Source organism: Saccostrea cucullata, unplaced genomic scaffold, assembly GCF_032062105.1.
Source record: "Saccostrea cucullata isolate Sc308-1 unplaced genomic scaffold, CSIRO_AGI_Scuc_v1 ctg2458, whole genome shotgun sequence".
Taxonomy (NCBI): Eukaryota; Metazoa; Mollusca; class Bivalvia; order Ostreida; family Ostreidae; genus Saccostrea; species Saccostrea cuccullata.
Genome location: NW_026928295.1, coordinates 189,654 through 203,441, shown reverse-complemented (window position 1 = coordinate 203,441; position 13,788 = coordinate 189,654). Strand labels below are relative to the sequence as shown.

General features: G+C 36.0%; 1 protein-coding gene across 1 annotated transcript in view; it reads right to left on the bottom strand.

Moving 5' to 3' along the window:
* The window catches only part of LOC134277117 (centrosomal protein of 290 kDa-like), a 36,929-nt gene that overhangs the window by 15,454 nt on the left and 7,687 nt on the right, over positions 1-13,788 (bottom strand). The window contains exons 17-42 of the mRNA XM_062759402.1: positions 13,564-13,729; positions 13,272-13,345; positions 12,885-13,049; positions 10,490-10,642; positions 9,762-9,887; positions 9,369-9,461; positions 9,026-9,175; positions 8,592-8,672; positions 8,144-8,317; positions 7,569-7,680; positions 7,137-7,336; positions 6,752-6,812; positions 6,289-6,519; positions 5,819-6,021; positions 5,385-5,498; positions 4,880-5,074; positions 4,691-4,771; positions 4,442-4,549; positions 4,030-4,164; positions 3,455-3,685; positions 2,935-3,156; positions 2,415-2,569; positions 1,787-2,000; positions 1,114-1,251; positions 812-926; positions 430-539 (exon numbers count right to left, since the gene is read on the bottom strand). Of these exons, the coding sequence (XP_062615386.1) occupies positions 430-539; positions 812-926; positions 1,114-1,251; positions 1,787-2,000; positions 2,415-2,569; positions 2,935-3,156; positions 3,455-3,685; positions 4,030-4,164; positions 4,442-4,549; positions 4,691-4,771; positions 4,880-5,074; positions 5,385-5,498; positions 5,819-6,021; positions 6,289-6,519; positions 6,752-6,812; positions 7,137-7,336; positions 7,569-7,680; positions 8,144-8,317; positions 8,592-8,672; positions 9,026-9,175; positions 9,369-9,461; positions 9,762-9,887; positions 10,490-10,642; positions 12,885-13,049; positions 13,272-13,345; positions 13,564-13,729 (3,807 nt within the window). The remainder of the gene's footprint in view (positions 1-429; positions 540-811; positions 927-1,113; positions 1,252-1,786; positions 2,001-2,414; positions 2,570-2,934; positions 3,157-3,454; positions 3,686-4,029; positions 4,165-4,441; positions 4,550-4,690; positions 4,772-4,879; positions 5,075-5,384; positions 5,499-5,818; positions 6,022-6,288; positions 6,520-6,751; positions 6,813-7,136; positions 7,337-7,568; positions 7,681-8,143; positions 8,318-8,591; positions 8,673-9,025; positions 9,176-9,368; positions 9,462-9,761; positions 9,888-10,489; positions 10,643-12,884; positions 13,050-13,271; positions 13,346-13,563; positions 13,730-13,788) is intronic.

The window sequence follows — 13,788 nt, the reverse complement described above, 5'->3', positions numbered from 1 at the left end:
CCAACCTGACTGCCTATCTTCTGAGTGCCCATCTTGCCCATCATTTCCCAAACTAAGTGCTCATCTTGTCTATGATTTGCCAACCAGAGTGCCCACCTTGCCCATTATTTGCTCACCTCAGGGCCCACCTTGCCCATTATTTGCACACCTGAGTGCCCATCTTGTCAATTACTGTAAACCAACTTTTATTTGCAACAACTTTAATTCGCAATTTACAAGGACTAAACTAGTTCACGATGATAAATTTTTGCGATCAATCCTTTTAAGGAACAGGTTTTATAGAAAAAGAACCTTTAAGGACTGGTTCGCGGCAAGAAATGTTCGCGATGATGAGGTTTTCGCGAAATTTGTGAAAATTTCTCGCACATGAATAAAAGTTGGTCAATTATTTGCTCACCTGAGTGCCCATCTTGTCAATTATTTGCTCACCTGAGTTCCCATCTTGCCCATTCTCTCCACTTTCTTCTCTAGTTCCTCCACTTCTATCTCTAACCTCTCTTTGTCTGACTTGTATCTCCTCAGGTTTTTATCCTTCCGACCTGTCAAACAATTCAAAATCAAAGTAGGCTATATAAGGAAGTTTCTTGTGTATATATAGCTAGAACAACTATTGTGGCAAATACTTTTTCTAGAGTAAAACTTGTCTAATAAGGATGTTGTTTTCTCCAAAACTTTGCTTATTACAATGTAATTCAAGTCCTAACAAATAATTCAATCCTTTGAAATGTTGTCTAATCAGTAATGTCTGACTGTAATGTTTTCAAGGGGAATTTATTGAAGTGATAGTTTTAAACCTGTCATTATTACTGACCTATTTCCTCCCTGAGATCGTCAATATCTGTCTGTAGTGTGGCCTCGGTGTCTTTCCGTTTCTTGATCTCCTTTCTCTGTCTCTCAACAATCGACTGAAGATCATCCACTTTCTCCTGTTCAAACCAACAATCACAGATCTATTGAATTGTATCTTTAAAGTCTTTGCATTCATCTTGATACAGCTCTTACATTCAATCCCCATCGAAGTGTCTAGAATTTCATCTTATATTTCATCTTCTATAGCTCTTACATTTAACTCCCTTTCTGGGTCTCTAGAATTTCATTTTATGTTGCACTTACATTTAACTCCCTTGTATGAGTGTCTACAATTTTCTGGATGTTGATTTCCTGTTCTGATTCAGTGGCCTGGTGTTTCACGGTCTCTTGTGCCTGTTGAACCATGTCTGCCCTTAATTCAGTTAAAGCTTTACTGAGGGCCTGTTAAGGAAAACATTTTTAGATTAATCTATTGTATTTTTATTCACATCTGCAATATCAAAAATACAAAAAAAAATTGCATTTTCTTACAATTATAACTTTGATGATACATTTATCTCTCTAAAACTACAAATTACAAGTGCCAAATACTGTTAATCACTATTTATTTGCGAGAACTTTATTTTTGCGTAATTACGCAAGACAATATGCTCTCAAAAATTTCATTCTTGCATTTAATAGTATTCCTTAAGATTATATAGAGCAGTGACCACAATTCCTGAAACTTTTGTCTTGCTAATAAAGAGTTAATGATTATCTCGCGAAAATAAGGTGTCGCGAAAATAAAGTGATCTACAGTAAACAGATTTTTAAAAATACATGTCTTATTTGAATAGCATCTTATTGGAGGTAAAATCTAAATGTTTCCAAGACAAACACACAATAAATTTTTATTGTTTCCAAGACAAAGTAGGCCTCCTCTACATGTTGCTGTTTTCTAGCTGTTTCTTAGACAAAGTAGTCCTCCCTCTTATACCTGATGTTGTTTCTCCTTCAGAGCCAGCTGATTCTTCAGTCTCTCCACCAGGTTCTTCATCGTGGTGGTGGGGGCCCGGTTGTTCTGCTCCTTGACTGCCTCTATCTCCTCATTCAGTATCTCTATGTCCCGCTTCTGCTGCTCTATGATTTTCTTCAGATCCTGGACTTCTGAGTCTTTCCTCTGGGCTTCAGTCTTCATCTCTGATCCTAATCTATAAAGGAAATTTGAAAAAAAGTCTTTAATGCATAAACTGCTCTCAAATAGAATATTCTGCAGAGGTATGACATTTGTCTTTGTATTCTTTTTAGCAATTCTGATGGAAAGAAGCTTCTACTAATTATTCTGTAAATTTACAGTTACTGTAGATGTATCTTTGCCCTGGGAGAAAAATCCTGCCCTTGTATTTGAGTGTAGTTATTTATTTGCTTATTTCTGAATTTTACATATTCTCCTTTTATTTTCGAGACTGCCTATGTTCACAAGAAATCAGTCTGTTGGCTTTGTCTAAACATTCAACTGTTTTCAAGCACTACCTAACAGAAACTGTCCAATAGAATTCATATTATATCATTTCCATGGTCAGCTGTTAATGTCTACACCTTCAATCAGTGCACTCTAGTTATACCTGTCTTTGTCCATAGAGAACTGTCTGGATTCTTGCTGTAGTTTTGCCCTCAAACTGATTATTTCTTCCTCTCTCTGTCTAATCTTTTCACTCATAGCTGCCATTGCATTGTCCTGCTCAGCCAAACTGTCTTCTAATTCTTGAATTCTTGCAGCCTGAATACAAGAAATGGACATTGATCGTAAATGAAGACACACATCATTCATTACATTCATCTAATAGCAAGTTAAAGTCAGGGCTGAACTTGTATTGTTACCAAGAGTAAATTTTCAATTTCCCAAAAGCTAATCAGCCAGCACTGTAAATTCCTTATTTTGCATGAGTACTTATTATTGCGAATGGGCTCTTTAAAGGCAAATCGAGAGAATTCGCAAATGGACAGTTGATCTACAGATTTCACATAGATTTCAGCACCAACCATAAAAATAAAGGCTAGTAATTTTATTTCGCGTGTGGTGCTTCTTACAAAATTAAGCAATAATTAATTCCACTCGTGTATTTAAAAATCTACAGTTTATACCTGTTTTTCTGTAGCGGGCTGTCTGAGCTGCTGTTTAGCCATCAGGTCCCGGGCCGCGTCTTTGAACTTGTTAAAGGCAGCGTCCGTGTTCTGGTGAATCTTGAGCTGCATGTTCTTGAGATCTTGTTCGTGTCGCTTGTTCATGTCTTGCATGTCATCACGAGCCTGTTTCAGAAGCTCCTGGTATTTAGCGATCGTCTCTTCCTTCTGTTGGATCCTGGCCTGGAATAGACATAAATAAAATTAAAAGTAACTGTTGTGCAGTTGTTTCTTATTCAAATAGAGCGAGATCTTGTTATATAGAACTCTATTTGCTGAGAAAAATATTTCAGATATCTGATGATAGACACTGAATTAAAATACAAAAAGTGATTAAAACTTTCAGCTCACTCCGAAACATCCAATTTTGCTCCCATTTTGTAATAATTAATGAACTTTTGAGCTTGAATACAGACTGTTTGTTATCTCCTTATGTTTCATTCCAGCGGATACTTTGTAGATTAATACAATGAACCGTTACCTGTAAGCTAGATATGGTTGACTGAGCAATCTTTATGGAGTGTTCGGTCTGGTAGTCTTTCTCCTCGGGTTTCTGACTCATGGCAGTGTTGACTTTTGAGGTGGCTCTCAGAATGATCTCGTCTCGTTCAGCCGTGGCGGGCATTCTCAGTCTCAGCTCTGAGATCAGTTTATCTCGAGCTATAACAGTCTTCTCAGATTCATGGAGTTCTTTCTCTAGCTGCTCATTTCTCTGTTTAGATCAATTCAAAAGAATAATGTCTAGAAAACACTGCCATTCACACAAATCTGCTATATTTTTAAGCTATTCTGCTGTCAATTTTTGGTCTTTTGTGAAGAATCAACTGACATGATTACTAACAATTTCATTTCTAATTTCTTGACTTTATCTCCAATCATTTTTTTTAATGGCATTTCTAAAATACCAATATAATTCAAATAACTCAATTAGTTATATAGCTCCCAAACAAAAACAAAATTCATTTTTTATAAATTCAAATATACTGCAAGTCAATGGCAAATTTATGGAAATTTAGGAGATTATGAAAACATTGATTACAGGCCATTAGTTCCTACCTTTTTGAGTACTTTGTTCTCCCCCTGTATATCCAGGATGACCTTGACATTACTTTTAATGGTGGTGATGGCCTGCTCTAGTTGGTTGGCTACAGGAAGTTTGGAGTCAGGGAGTGAGCCCAGGGCCTGCTCAAACTGAAAAACAAACAGGTTTGACAGAATGAAGTTAGTACTGTAATTATCATACACACAATCTGAAATGTTCTGAACTTACAAATGAAAACTTTTCAGGTCTGCACATATAAGTGAGATGAAATTATTATTGGACTTTTATAATCAGATATTCTTCGTAATGTGCCATTTCTACAGTTCTACATGTCTTTACTACCTGTTCAGTGTTGCTACTACCTAGTAAAATGCTACTTCTACAGTACAAGGTTTCTATACAATAAGGGTCTTCGTCTATATTTACCTTGGATGCTGCTCCAGCGATCTGTTCTGCCTGGTTCTCCATTCTCTGTAGAGTTCGTTCTAACTCCACTTCTCTATGCTCCCACCTCAACTGCTTCTCTTCACATTCCTATAATTAGAAGATATATATTGTAAATCTAACATGTAATCACAAATTGCCTAACAAATTCAACCAATTGCAAGGTATAATATGAAATGCATTTCTTAAGAGTTAGAATATGGATTGTCTCTTGTGTTACACTCCTCATACCTTGGTTGTCCTAACACTCTCTGCCTCTAGGTCTGCGATGGTAGCCTCATTATTTCTGATCACTCCCTCCAAGTACTTTATCTACAGGTAGATAAATATAAAAGTGTAAAATACGACGTCAATCCTTCTTTAAAAATCAGACATTCATCAATTTATACCCCTCTTGTTACAAATCCCCCTATTCCCTACCTGACCCTGTAGTTTACTATTCAGTCGCCTCTGTTTTAGTTCTTCTAGTCTGACCACGTCCATTTTACTGTGCCACTCCACCACTTTGGCGGCCCCTCTGCCGTCTTTCAGCGTGGCGATCAGTTCCTGGAGACTGCGATTCTTCAGATTCAGCTCCGCCAGTTTATCCTCTTCCTGGTCGCGGTGTTCTCGTGCCTAAAAAACATAAATAGGCTTTAAACTTTGCATCCAGTTTTTTTTAATGAAATGAAGATTTTAGGCCCAATTTTATGCATAAAGTCAGGGGTTTTTTTCATGCATAATTAAACACTGTAAAAGAAAGTAATTTTTTGACTATACGTATAATATAAATTACTTTTTAAAAATCTCCAGTCCAAAGAAAAATTGTAAAGGTGACCACAAATATGTTTTTACATAAACTATGCTGAATTTTACAGGCTGTTTTGGGGCCATTCTCTGACCTTGTCCTTTGTTGATTTTCCAGTATCTGAATTGACCTCCTCACCTGTTTGAGTTCCAACTCCAGTTTCTGTTTGTCCTGTTGTAGCTGCATCATTTGTTTGGAGAACTTCTCCTGTCTAGATAAAGGCACTGCCCCTGCAAACTGTACCCGCAGCTCCTGACAAAATTATGGCACAAAATTTTTCAATTTATTTTTTTTAACACAGCAAGATATACAGCTTGTAGCAAAAATTGGCTATTTTTAGACATACAGGAAGAATTGAACAATAATCATTAATTAAGACCTTTTTCATAAGATTAACTTCATGTTTATTTTTGAAAGTGTTTACTAAAATGAAACCACTTGTAAATTTTTCTGACTGAAACATGTAAAATCATCTGGAATAGAATGAAAGCAAGAAATTCTTTGTTGCCATCACTCTATACATTTACAATAAAATCAGTTCGTAACTTCTAATGGTGTAAACCTATCCTTACCTGTAGGTTTCTCTTGAGGTGGTTGACCTTGCCCTGGGCCTCGGTCCGGTTGTGGAACAGTGTCTGGTCCTTGTCGTCCAGTTTCTGCTCCAGTCTCAGGACCAGCGCCTCTAGTTTGTTCACCTTCTTCTGACACTCCTCCAGACGCCGCACGGCCGTACCCTCACTCACCTGTAGCTGGACAATGTGCCGGTGCAGCTTACCTGTAAAAATTGACAGATGTTATATACTGGATTACTTTTCAAAAAGGCAGGTCATTACTCACTATATCAATGTGGAGGGGAAACTTCCTTGCTTAAAATTTTTCGACATCATTGATAATTATTTTCAATAAATTTTTGCAGAGGAATACTACATAAATTCATTTTATTTATCAAATATTTATGTCCACATAAATCACTAAAGCATGGGTTAAAATTATACCAAAATAATGACAAACCACAGATTCCTTCAATCTTACACATTCTCACCTATAATGGTTTTCTCATCGCTCTGTATCTGGAAGTCCAGCAGCTGCTGTCTGAGGGAGGCGTTCTCCTTCTCTCGTGACAGCTGAACCATTTCCAGGGTCCTGACCTGTGAGGTCGCGACCTCTGAAATCTCCTTCAGCTTAGAGATCTCGTTTCTATTGGCAACCGCTGCCTCTTCAAGCTCCATGATCTTCTTCCTGTCTGCCTCAGATATCTCCTTGGTAACAGAGTCTGTTAAAAAATCATATTAAATGAATTTACAAACATCTCATAGCAATTTTTGATAAAAACAAAATAAACAAAATCTTTCTGTAGGAATTTTTGTAAAGTTTCAAGTTTCAAACTATAGAAAATATTTGAAAGTATTGAATAGCTTAAATTCTTGGTGTGAATGATTTTATATATATCTTCAATATCAATTTGTGTGTATTGTATTAAAACCTCATCAAACAACTACGCATACTTGCTAGTTCATCCCTGAGTTCTCTCTCAATTTTCTGTAGTTCTAGATTTGACTTTGTGATCTGAAGTAAAGATTTTATAACATTAAAACAATATTTTCTTAATAAGCTACAATAATTGCTTATCTGAGATTTAACAACAATTGACACTGAGTATCAACATTTCTCTACTGCAAAATATTTCCAATGAATATATTTCAAGTAAAAAGATCACAATGAAAGTGTATTCAGACATTATTTTTACAAAAGAGATCTGTGTGTGTATTTTGTACATACTGAAGAAAGACAAAAACTTGATTTGTGAACCGACTGTACACGCATAAACTATATGTAAGTCAATGTTTTGGGGACAAAATCTGATATTTATAGAACATGTAATTAACTCACCTCAGAGAACTTCTCTTCAAGGTCTTTGTTCCTGTTTTCTAGGTCATGTAGAATAGACTTCTGTTGTTCATACATTCTGACAGCATGTTCCGCTCGCTGCCGTTCATTTAACTCCTTCATTTCCAGAGTGGTGATTTTCTTGGAGACACTGATTACATCCGTGTCAGTCAGGTTCTTTATCTCTGTACCCTCTGTCACACCTAGGTTAACAAAATCAAAATTTTAAAAAAATAGATCATTAACTTTTGTTAAAAATCTTTTTCTTCTATTTTAATTTCATTTTCATGATTTCAATATAATAAATTTTTGTGTTATAACATTTCATGTAAATAGCAAGACAATTAATGTGTAACCAATGTAAAAGCACCAAATTTTCCAATTGAGAGATAGAAAGATGAGAGAGAATGAAGCCAAACAGGAAAAGAACTAAACCTTTCTTATGAAGGTCCTCCACTGCCGCTTCCAAAGCATGAAGTTTTTCTTTCTCCAGACCAAGTGTCTTCTTCAAAACCTCGTTATCTTCTGTCAACCTCTTCACCTCATTCTGAAAAATAAATACTGATAAATATGTCTAGAAACTTTTTTTTATTCTTGATTCTATTCCCTGGGAATCTCCACTTCTCTTGCCTCTATGGATCCCATTGTCAACTGCTTTACCTCAAAATACCCTGCCACTCCTTCAGATGCCAATACCTTTACATACTTGCCCATCCATCCTGTTTGCCCCCCCCCCCCCCCCCCCCAGTCTTATCTTTTGAAATCTTCCTCTTTTTCTTCATTAATAATAAATTCATTTGTGCCTTCCTTTATTCTCTCTTTAACCTCTGCTTTTTGATAATAATGTGGACCCATTTTTAGATCCATAATACTTCATCCTATGTATCTTTGAATCCATCTCTGACTTGCTTCTTACATGCAAAAAGTATCATCCTGTGATGCTGGTGTTCTTCCTTTCTGTACCCCTTTTTCCTCCCACCTACCCCTTGATTATGAAAGTCCTGACTCACCTCTAATCCTACCAGGGCTTCAGCTTTAGACACCAGTGTGTTCCCTTTCTCTAATGTGTCTCTGTATTTTTCTGTCAGGTCATGATAACGTTTGTTCATCAATTCCAGGTCTGCTGCTGGCACGGAATCCTCTATAGCTTTCTGAAGGGCAGCCATTTTAAATGTGGCCATATCCTGAAACACACACGATTTTCAAAATAATTATACTCAAGACATAAATAAAAGAATAGTCCATACATGTATGTTTTCAAACCAACTTTCTCATTACAAAAACCTTACACTGTTTCCTCATTTAAAAAGAATATCAACTTGAAATTCTTAATTTAGACAAAATACAGAACAGAAAAATATACCAGTATCTCTTGAAATGTGAGCCAATCAAATTATGCCATGAATCTTTTGATTGCATTTTTGTTGAACAGATATAGAACCTTAGTAAAGCACTTACCTTGAACCTCTGCAGATATCCCATTCTTTCTTGAACTGCTGTTTCCATGGAAGCCATTTCATTTTTATAACGATGAATTTCCTGCAAAATTTTTATCAAATCAAATGTACTTTAAAAGATGCATTTGTGTTGTGTACATTTAACAAACACATGGCATTGTATAACATTTAAGTTATCTGTTTCTTGCCAATAATAAATCAACCTGTATCCAAGACCATCAACTGAGAATAGACTTAAATCAAAATTTAGATTCTGAATATTTCATATCATTTAACATTATGCATATTTATTTATGATTTGAAATTTTGACTTAAGTCTGCACTCAGTTTATGGTTTTACGGCATAAACACATTAAAATGTTCCAATATACTAAACTGATGATATTTTTTTTCCTGCAACAGAGTCTTAAATAAGAGTACAAAATAAATTCGTACCTTGCGTAGTTGTCCCTCGCTCTCCTCCATGGTGTTGTGTCGTCGTATCAGGGCCTTCTCGTTGACACGTAGAACGGTGATTCTCCGCGTCATGTCAGACAGCCTCCTTCTGACCTCTGTGTCGTCCTTTGACAACGTTTCTATCAGTCGCTAAAAATAGTCAAGTTAATAAATGTCATTAGAACCTGTAATGGGTTGTATTTTCTGAAATCATATTTCAATTCTATTTTGCTGAAAACACCATTTTTCATTTACCAATGATGAAAATATATGTGTCTTGAAAATACAATAATTGTTTATGCTATTGAAGATCAGATAAAAACCTGGATCCCCCACTTCTTACATTATATTCCTGGATCTGTACTGCATCTTCTTCTCTCTCTCCATTTACTTTCTTAAGCTGCTCTTGAATTTTTTCCATTTCTTCCTCCCATTCCTAGAAAATTCCACACATTTTAAATCCATACATTATATACTTGAAATCTTATTTAAGTATCAATTAGCTTACCAGAATGAATTATATGATCATTTTTAAAATTTAAAATGTGCTTCAAGGACATTTTTTGCACATATTCTATTAAAATTGTAGAGTCTATGAAAAAATATCTATAGACACCATAACCTATGTGAGCAAACTCTTGACCTCAATACTTTATCACTTTTCCTGATGCTTAGCAAACTTTATGTAGTGTATTATGGTAACAAACTGTTCGTGTTGGGTGTAACAGTGTTTTACTTTTTTGTCCTTGAGGTAGTCGGAGTACAGCAGCCCCTGTTGGTGCCTCATGACGGCAAACTTCCTCTTGTAGTTCTCCAGAGAGTTCTCCATCTTCTTCATCATGTCCTCCTTCAGACTCATCTCCTGTAACACGATAAACAGGGAGGTAAGTCTTCTCAGTATAAACTAATCACAAAATACTTTGGGGAGTAGTGTTGATATGATTTTCATCTTTTATTTTTTTTCTTTTGATGTACAAGTTTTTACAAAATACCGTAAATTCCTAAATATACGCGTGGAAATAATTATCGTGTAATTTCATGAGAAGCAGCACACGAGAGATAGAATTACTTGCCTTTATTTTTATGATGCTCAAATCTATGTAAAATCTCTTGATCAAAAGTACATTCGCGAATTATTATTTTCGCAATTTTCCGTTTAAGAGCCCATTCCAGATCATAAGTACCTCGCGAAAAATAAGGAATCTACAGTATTTAATTATCAGCATATGAAATAATTTTTGAATTTTTAGTCTGGTATGAAATTCAAATCCATTGAATACACTAGCTCTTAAAAGGAAAAAAACTTTGCCAATTTTTTATCATTTCCTAAGATTTGCCTTGTAAAAACTCATTTTATGTTTATGTCAGGGTTTATTTCTATTAAGGAATTTTTTTCATAGTAAAATTAATTTCATATCAGGGAGTATTTCTATACACCATTTGTTTTACAGCAGTAAACATTACCTGTAACACTGTGATGAGGTGCTCATTGAGGTTAGAGATGACGTCAGAACTGGACACAGCCATGGCGTCGGGGAGGGGGATAGACTGGAACAGCCCCCCAGTCCCTCCCCCGGACTCTTGTGCTGCCTTCAGATCCGCCTCCAACTTCTCCACCTATAACAGAAGAAAGAACAGAATGAATATCATCTTCCCCATTCATTCAGTACTTTGAGAAATTTCTTTTTTGTAAATTGTAACATTCAAAACAAGAGGCCCACGGGCCTTATAGGTCACCTGAGCATTATTCAACAACTTCCCAGTGACTGAATTTGATCCATGTTTTAAGCCAGATGCTATAGCATTTACAATCTGGTCATCATAACTTAGCAGTTCCTTAATTTGGTTACTTTATACCCATAGGCAGGGTAGGGGAACAAAAAATGCATTACAACTAATCAATAATATTAAGCAATAATCAGTAGTGCCGCTACCACACATGAACCCTTGACTCTTAGGCCTAGATTTGCACTATTTTTGGAAAGGCATACTTGCTTTTCAAAAATATTTGATTAATACCAAGGAGCACATTTCAAACAATTCATTCATTTTCAGTACATAAGAACAGCCTCCCCTCCCCCCCCCCCCCACTATGGTACAACTGACCCTGGGGCCTTGAAATTTACAATTCTTGAAGTTAATTTGGTTACTTTATACCCATAAGCAGGGTAGGGGAACAAAAAATGCATTTCAACTAATCAGTAATATTAAGCAATAATCAGTAGTGCCGCTACCACACATGAACCCTTGACTCTTAGGCCTAGATCTACACATTGCACTATTTTTGGAAAGGCATACTTGCTTTTCAAAAATATTTGATTAATACCAAGGAGCACATTTTCATTCATTTTCAGTACATAAGAACAGCCTCCCCTCCCCCCCCCCCCCACCCCCACTATGGTACAACTGACCCTGGGGCCTTGAAATTTACAATTCTTGAAGATTAGGGATTGCTCATAACTATATAGGTAATTCATCTGCTTAAAACCTAGGAGCAAAGAAGAAAATATTCAAAGATTTAATGTTTTGTCACTATACATGTATAATCAATACAGCCCCGCCCTAACACCAGAATCCCTGACCCTGGGGCCATAAAATTCACAATTTTGGCAGAGGCACTCTTGTTTATCATAACTATGAACTTAGTTTATCTAATACCCAGGATTAAAGAAGAAGATTTTCAAAGAATTCATGTATTTCCTCTAAATAATCAATAGAGCCCCACCCTGACACCAGAACCCCTGAACCTGGGGCCATAAAATTCACAATTTTGGTAGTGGCACTCTTGCTCATCATAACTATGTACTTAGTTTATATAAAACCTAGGAGCAGAGAAGATTTTCAAAGAATTCATGTATTTTCACTATATAATCAATAGAGCCCCGCCCTAAAACCAGAAACCCTGACCCTGGGGCCATAAAATTCACAATTTTGGTAGAGGCACTCTTGCTCATCATAACTATGTACTTAGTTAAATTATATAAAATCTAGGAGCAGAGAAGAAGATTTTCAAAGAATTCATGTATTTTCAATACATAATCAATAGAGCCCCGTCCTAACACCAGAACCTCTGACCTTGGGGCCATAAAATTCACAATTTTGGTAGAGGCACTCTTGCTCATCATAACTATGTACTTAGTTAGTTTATTTAATACCCAGGAGCAGAGAAGAAGATTTTCAAAGAAATAATGCATTTTCACTATATACTTATTTAGCCCCACCCTAGTACAAGAACCCCTGACCCCAGGGCCATAAAATTCACAATTTTGGTAAAGGACTCAATGCTGATAACAATCATGCAAACAGTTTGACTGCTTGATGTCAAGGAGTAAAGAAGAAGATTTTTGAAGAATGTATTTATTTTAGTGGTTTTGGCCCCACCCCCCAGGCCCCAGGGGGGCAGGGATCATGAAATTCATAATTTTTGTTCCCCTTCACCCATAGATGCTTTGTGCCAAATTTGGTTGAAATTGGTTCAGTGGTTGCAGAGAAGAAGCTGAAAATGTTCAAAAGTTTACGACCGATTGACGACGAACGATGTACGACGAACGACGACGGACAAAAACAAATAGCAATAGGTCACCTGAGTCACTCAGGTGACCTAATAAAGTGTAATCACTAGGTGAAGTGGTCATGAATTAGCACTACATATGCCTGCTCCATGTTCTGTATTCACTTATTTATTAATACTTGATGGTATTCACAAACTAGTTCATTGTTGTCTGCACCAAAACTGGTAAAAACTGAAGCCTTTTACTGCTTTTTTAAGTACACATACAGTATACTATGTAACAAGAACAAGTACTTATTTTTTTTATGCATAAAGTAACATTTCCCTGACACAATCACACCCTCTTACCTTTTCCTTGGCCCTCTGGAGATCAGCCCTAACCTTGTTGCCCTCGTGTCTGGTCTCTCTAAGCTCTCGGCGTAGTTCTTCGTTACGACCCTGGAGATTGTCCACCTGAGCTTTCAGGTACATAGAGGTGTCGTAATTCCCTATCAAATTCTTGGCTTCTATTGCCTGCATAATTTGTAAAGAAAAAAATTCAGAATAATTTTTACTGAGTTTAAAATCTGAGCAATTCAATCTTTGATAAATTTATTTAAAAATTGCCTAAAACAATTTCTTTTGCAAAATGAATACAAAATAATGTATATGTAGAGTACTATGCAAAAATCTTTTTTTTTTTTACTTTTATGCAAAATCTGTGAGGAATTCAAAAGCACTAGTATAGTTACGTACAGCCAACATTTTTTCCAGAGTTGGGAATCTCATTTCCTCTGGGACCACACCTCCTTTTCCTGGAACTTTCTCTTCTTAAAATAAAATCATACATACATGAGTATATTTATCGAAACAGTCTTAAAATGTGCTTATGCACTCCTGTCTGTAATTTTTTTTTTTCATTAATTGTGCTTTAGCAACCATGTCATCATGATTTTATTATTCTGAGGTCAAGAATATTCTGTTTTCAAAATGCCTTTTTTCAAAATTCCACACAAAAAAAATCATTTCTCAGAACATTGCTCTTTACCTGGTGCGTATTTCTTTAGGTTTTCTATCACTTCCTTGAGTCCCTGTTCTAACTGCTTGTTCTGTTCTTTAACTTGTTCCAATTCTGCTTTGTGTTTGGAATTTTCCTGGTACAACTTGTCCATCTCTCTCAAATTCTTCACAAAATCTTCATCATGGCCACGATGCTATAAACACAATTATTAAATTTTAATTCCTAATTTCCATGTAAATACTATCATCAAGC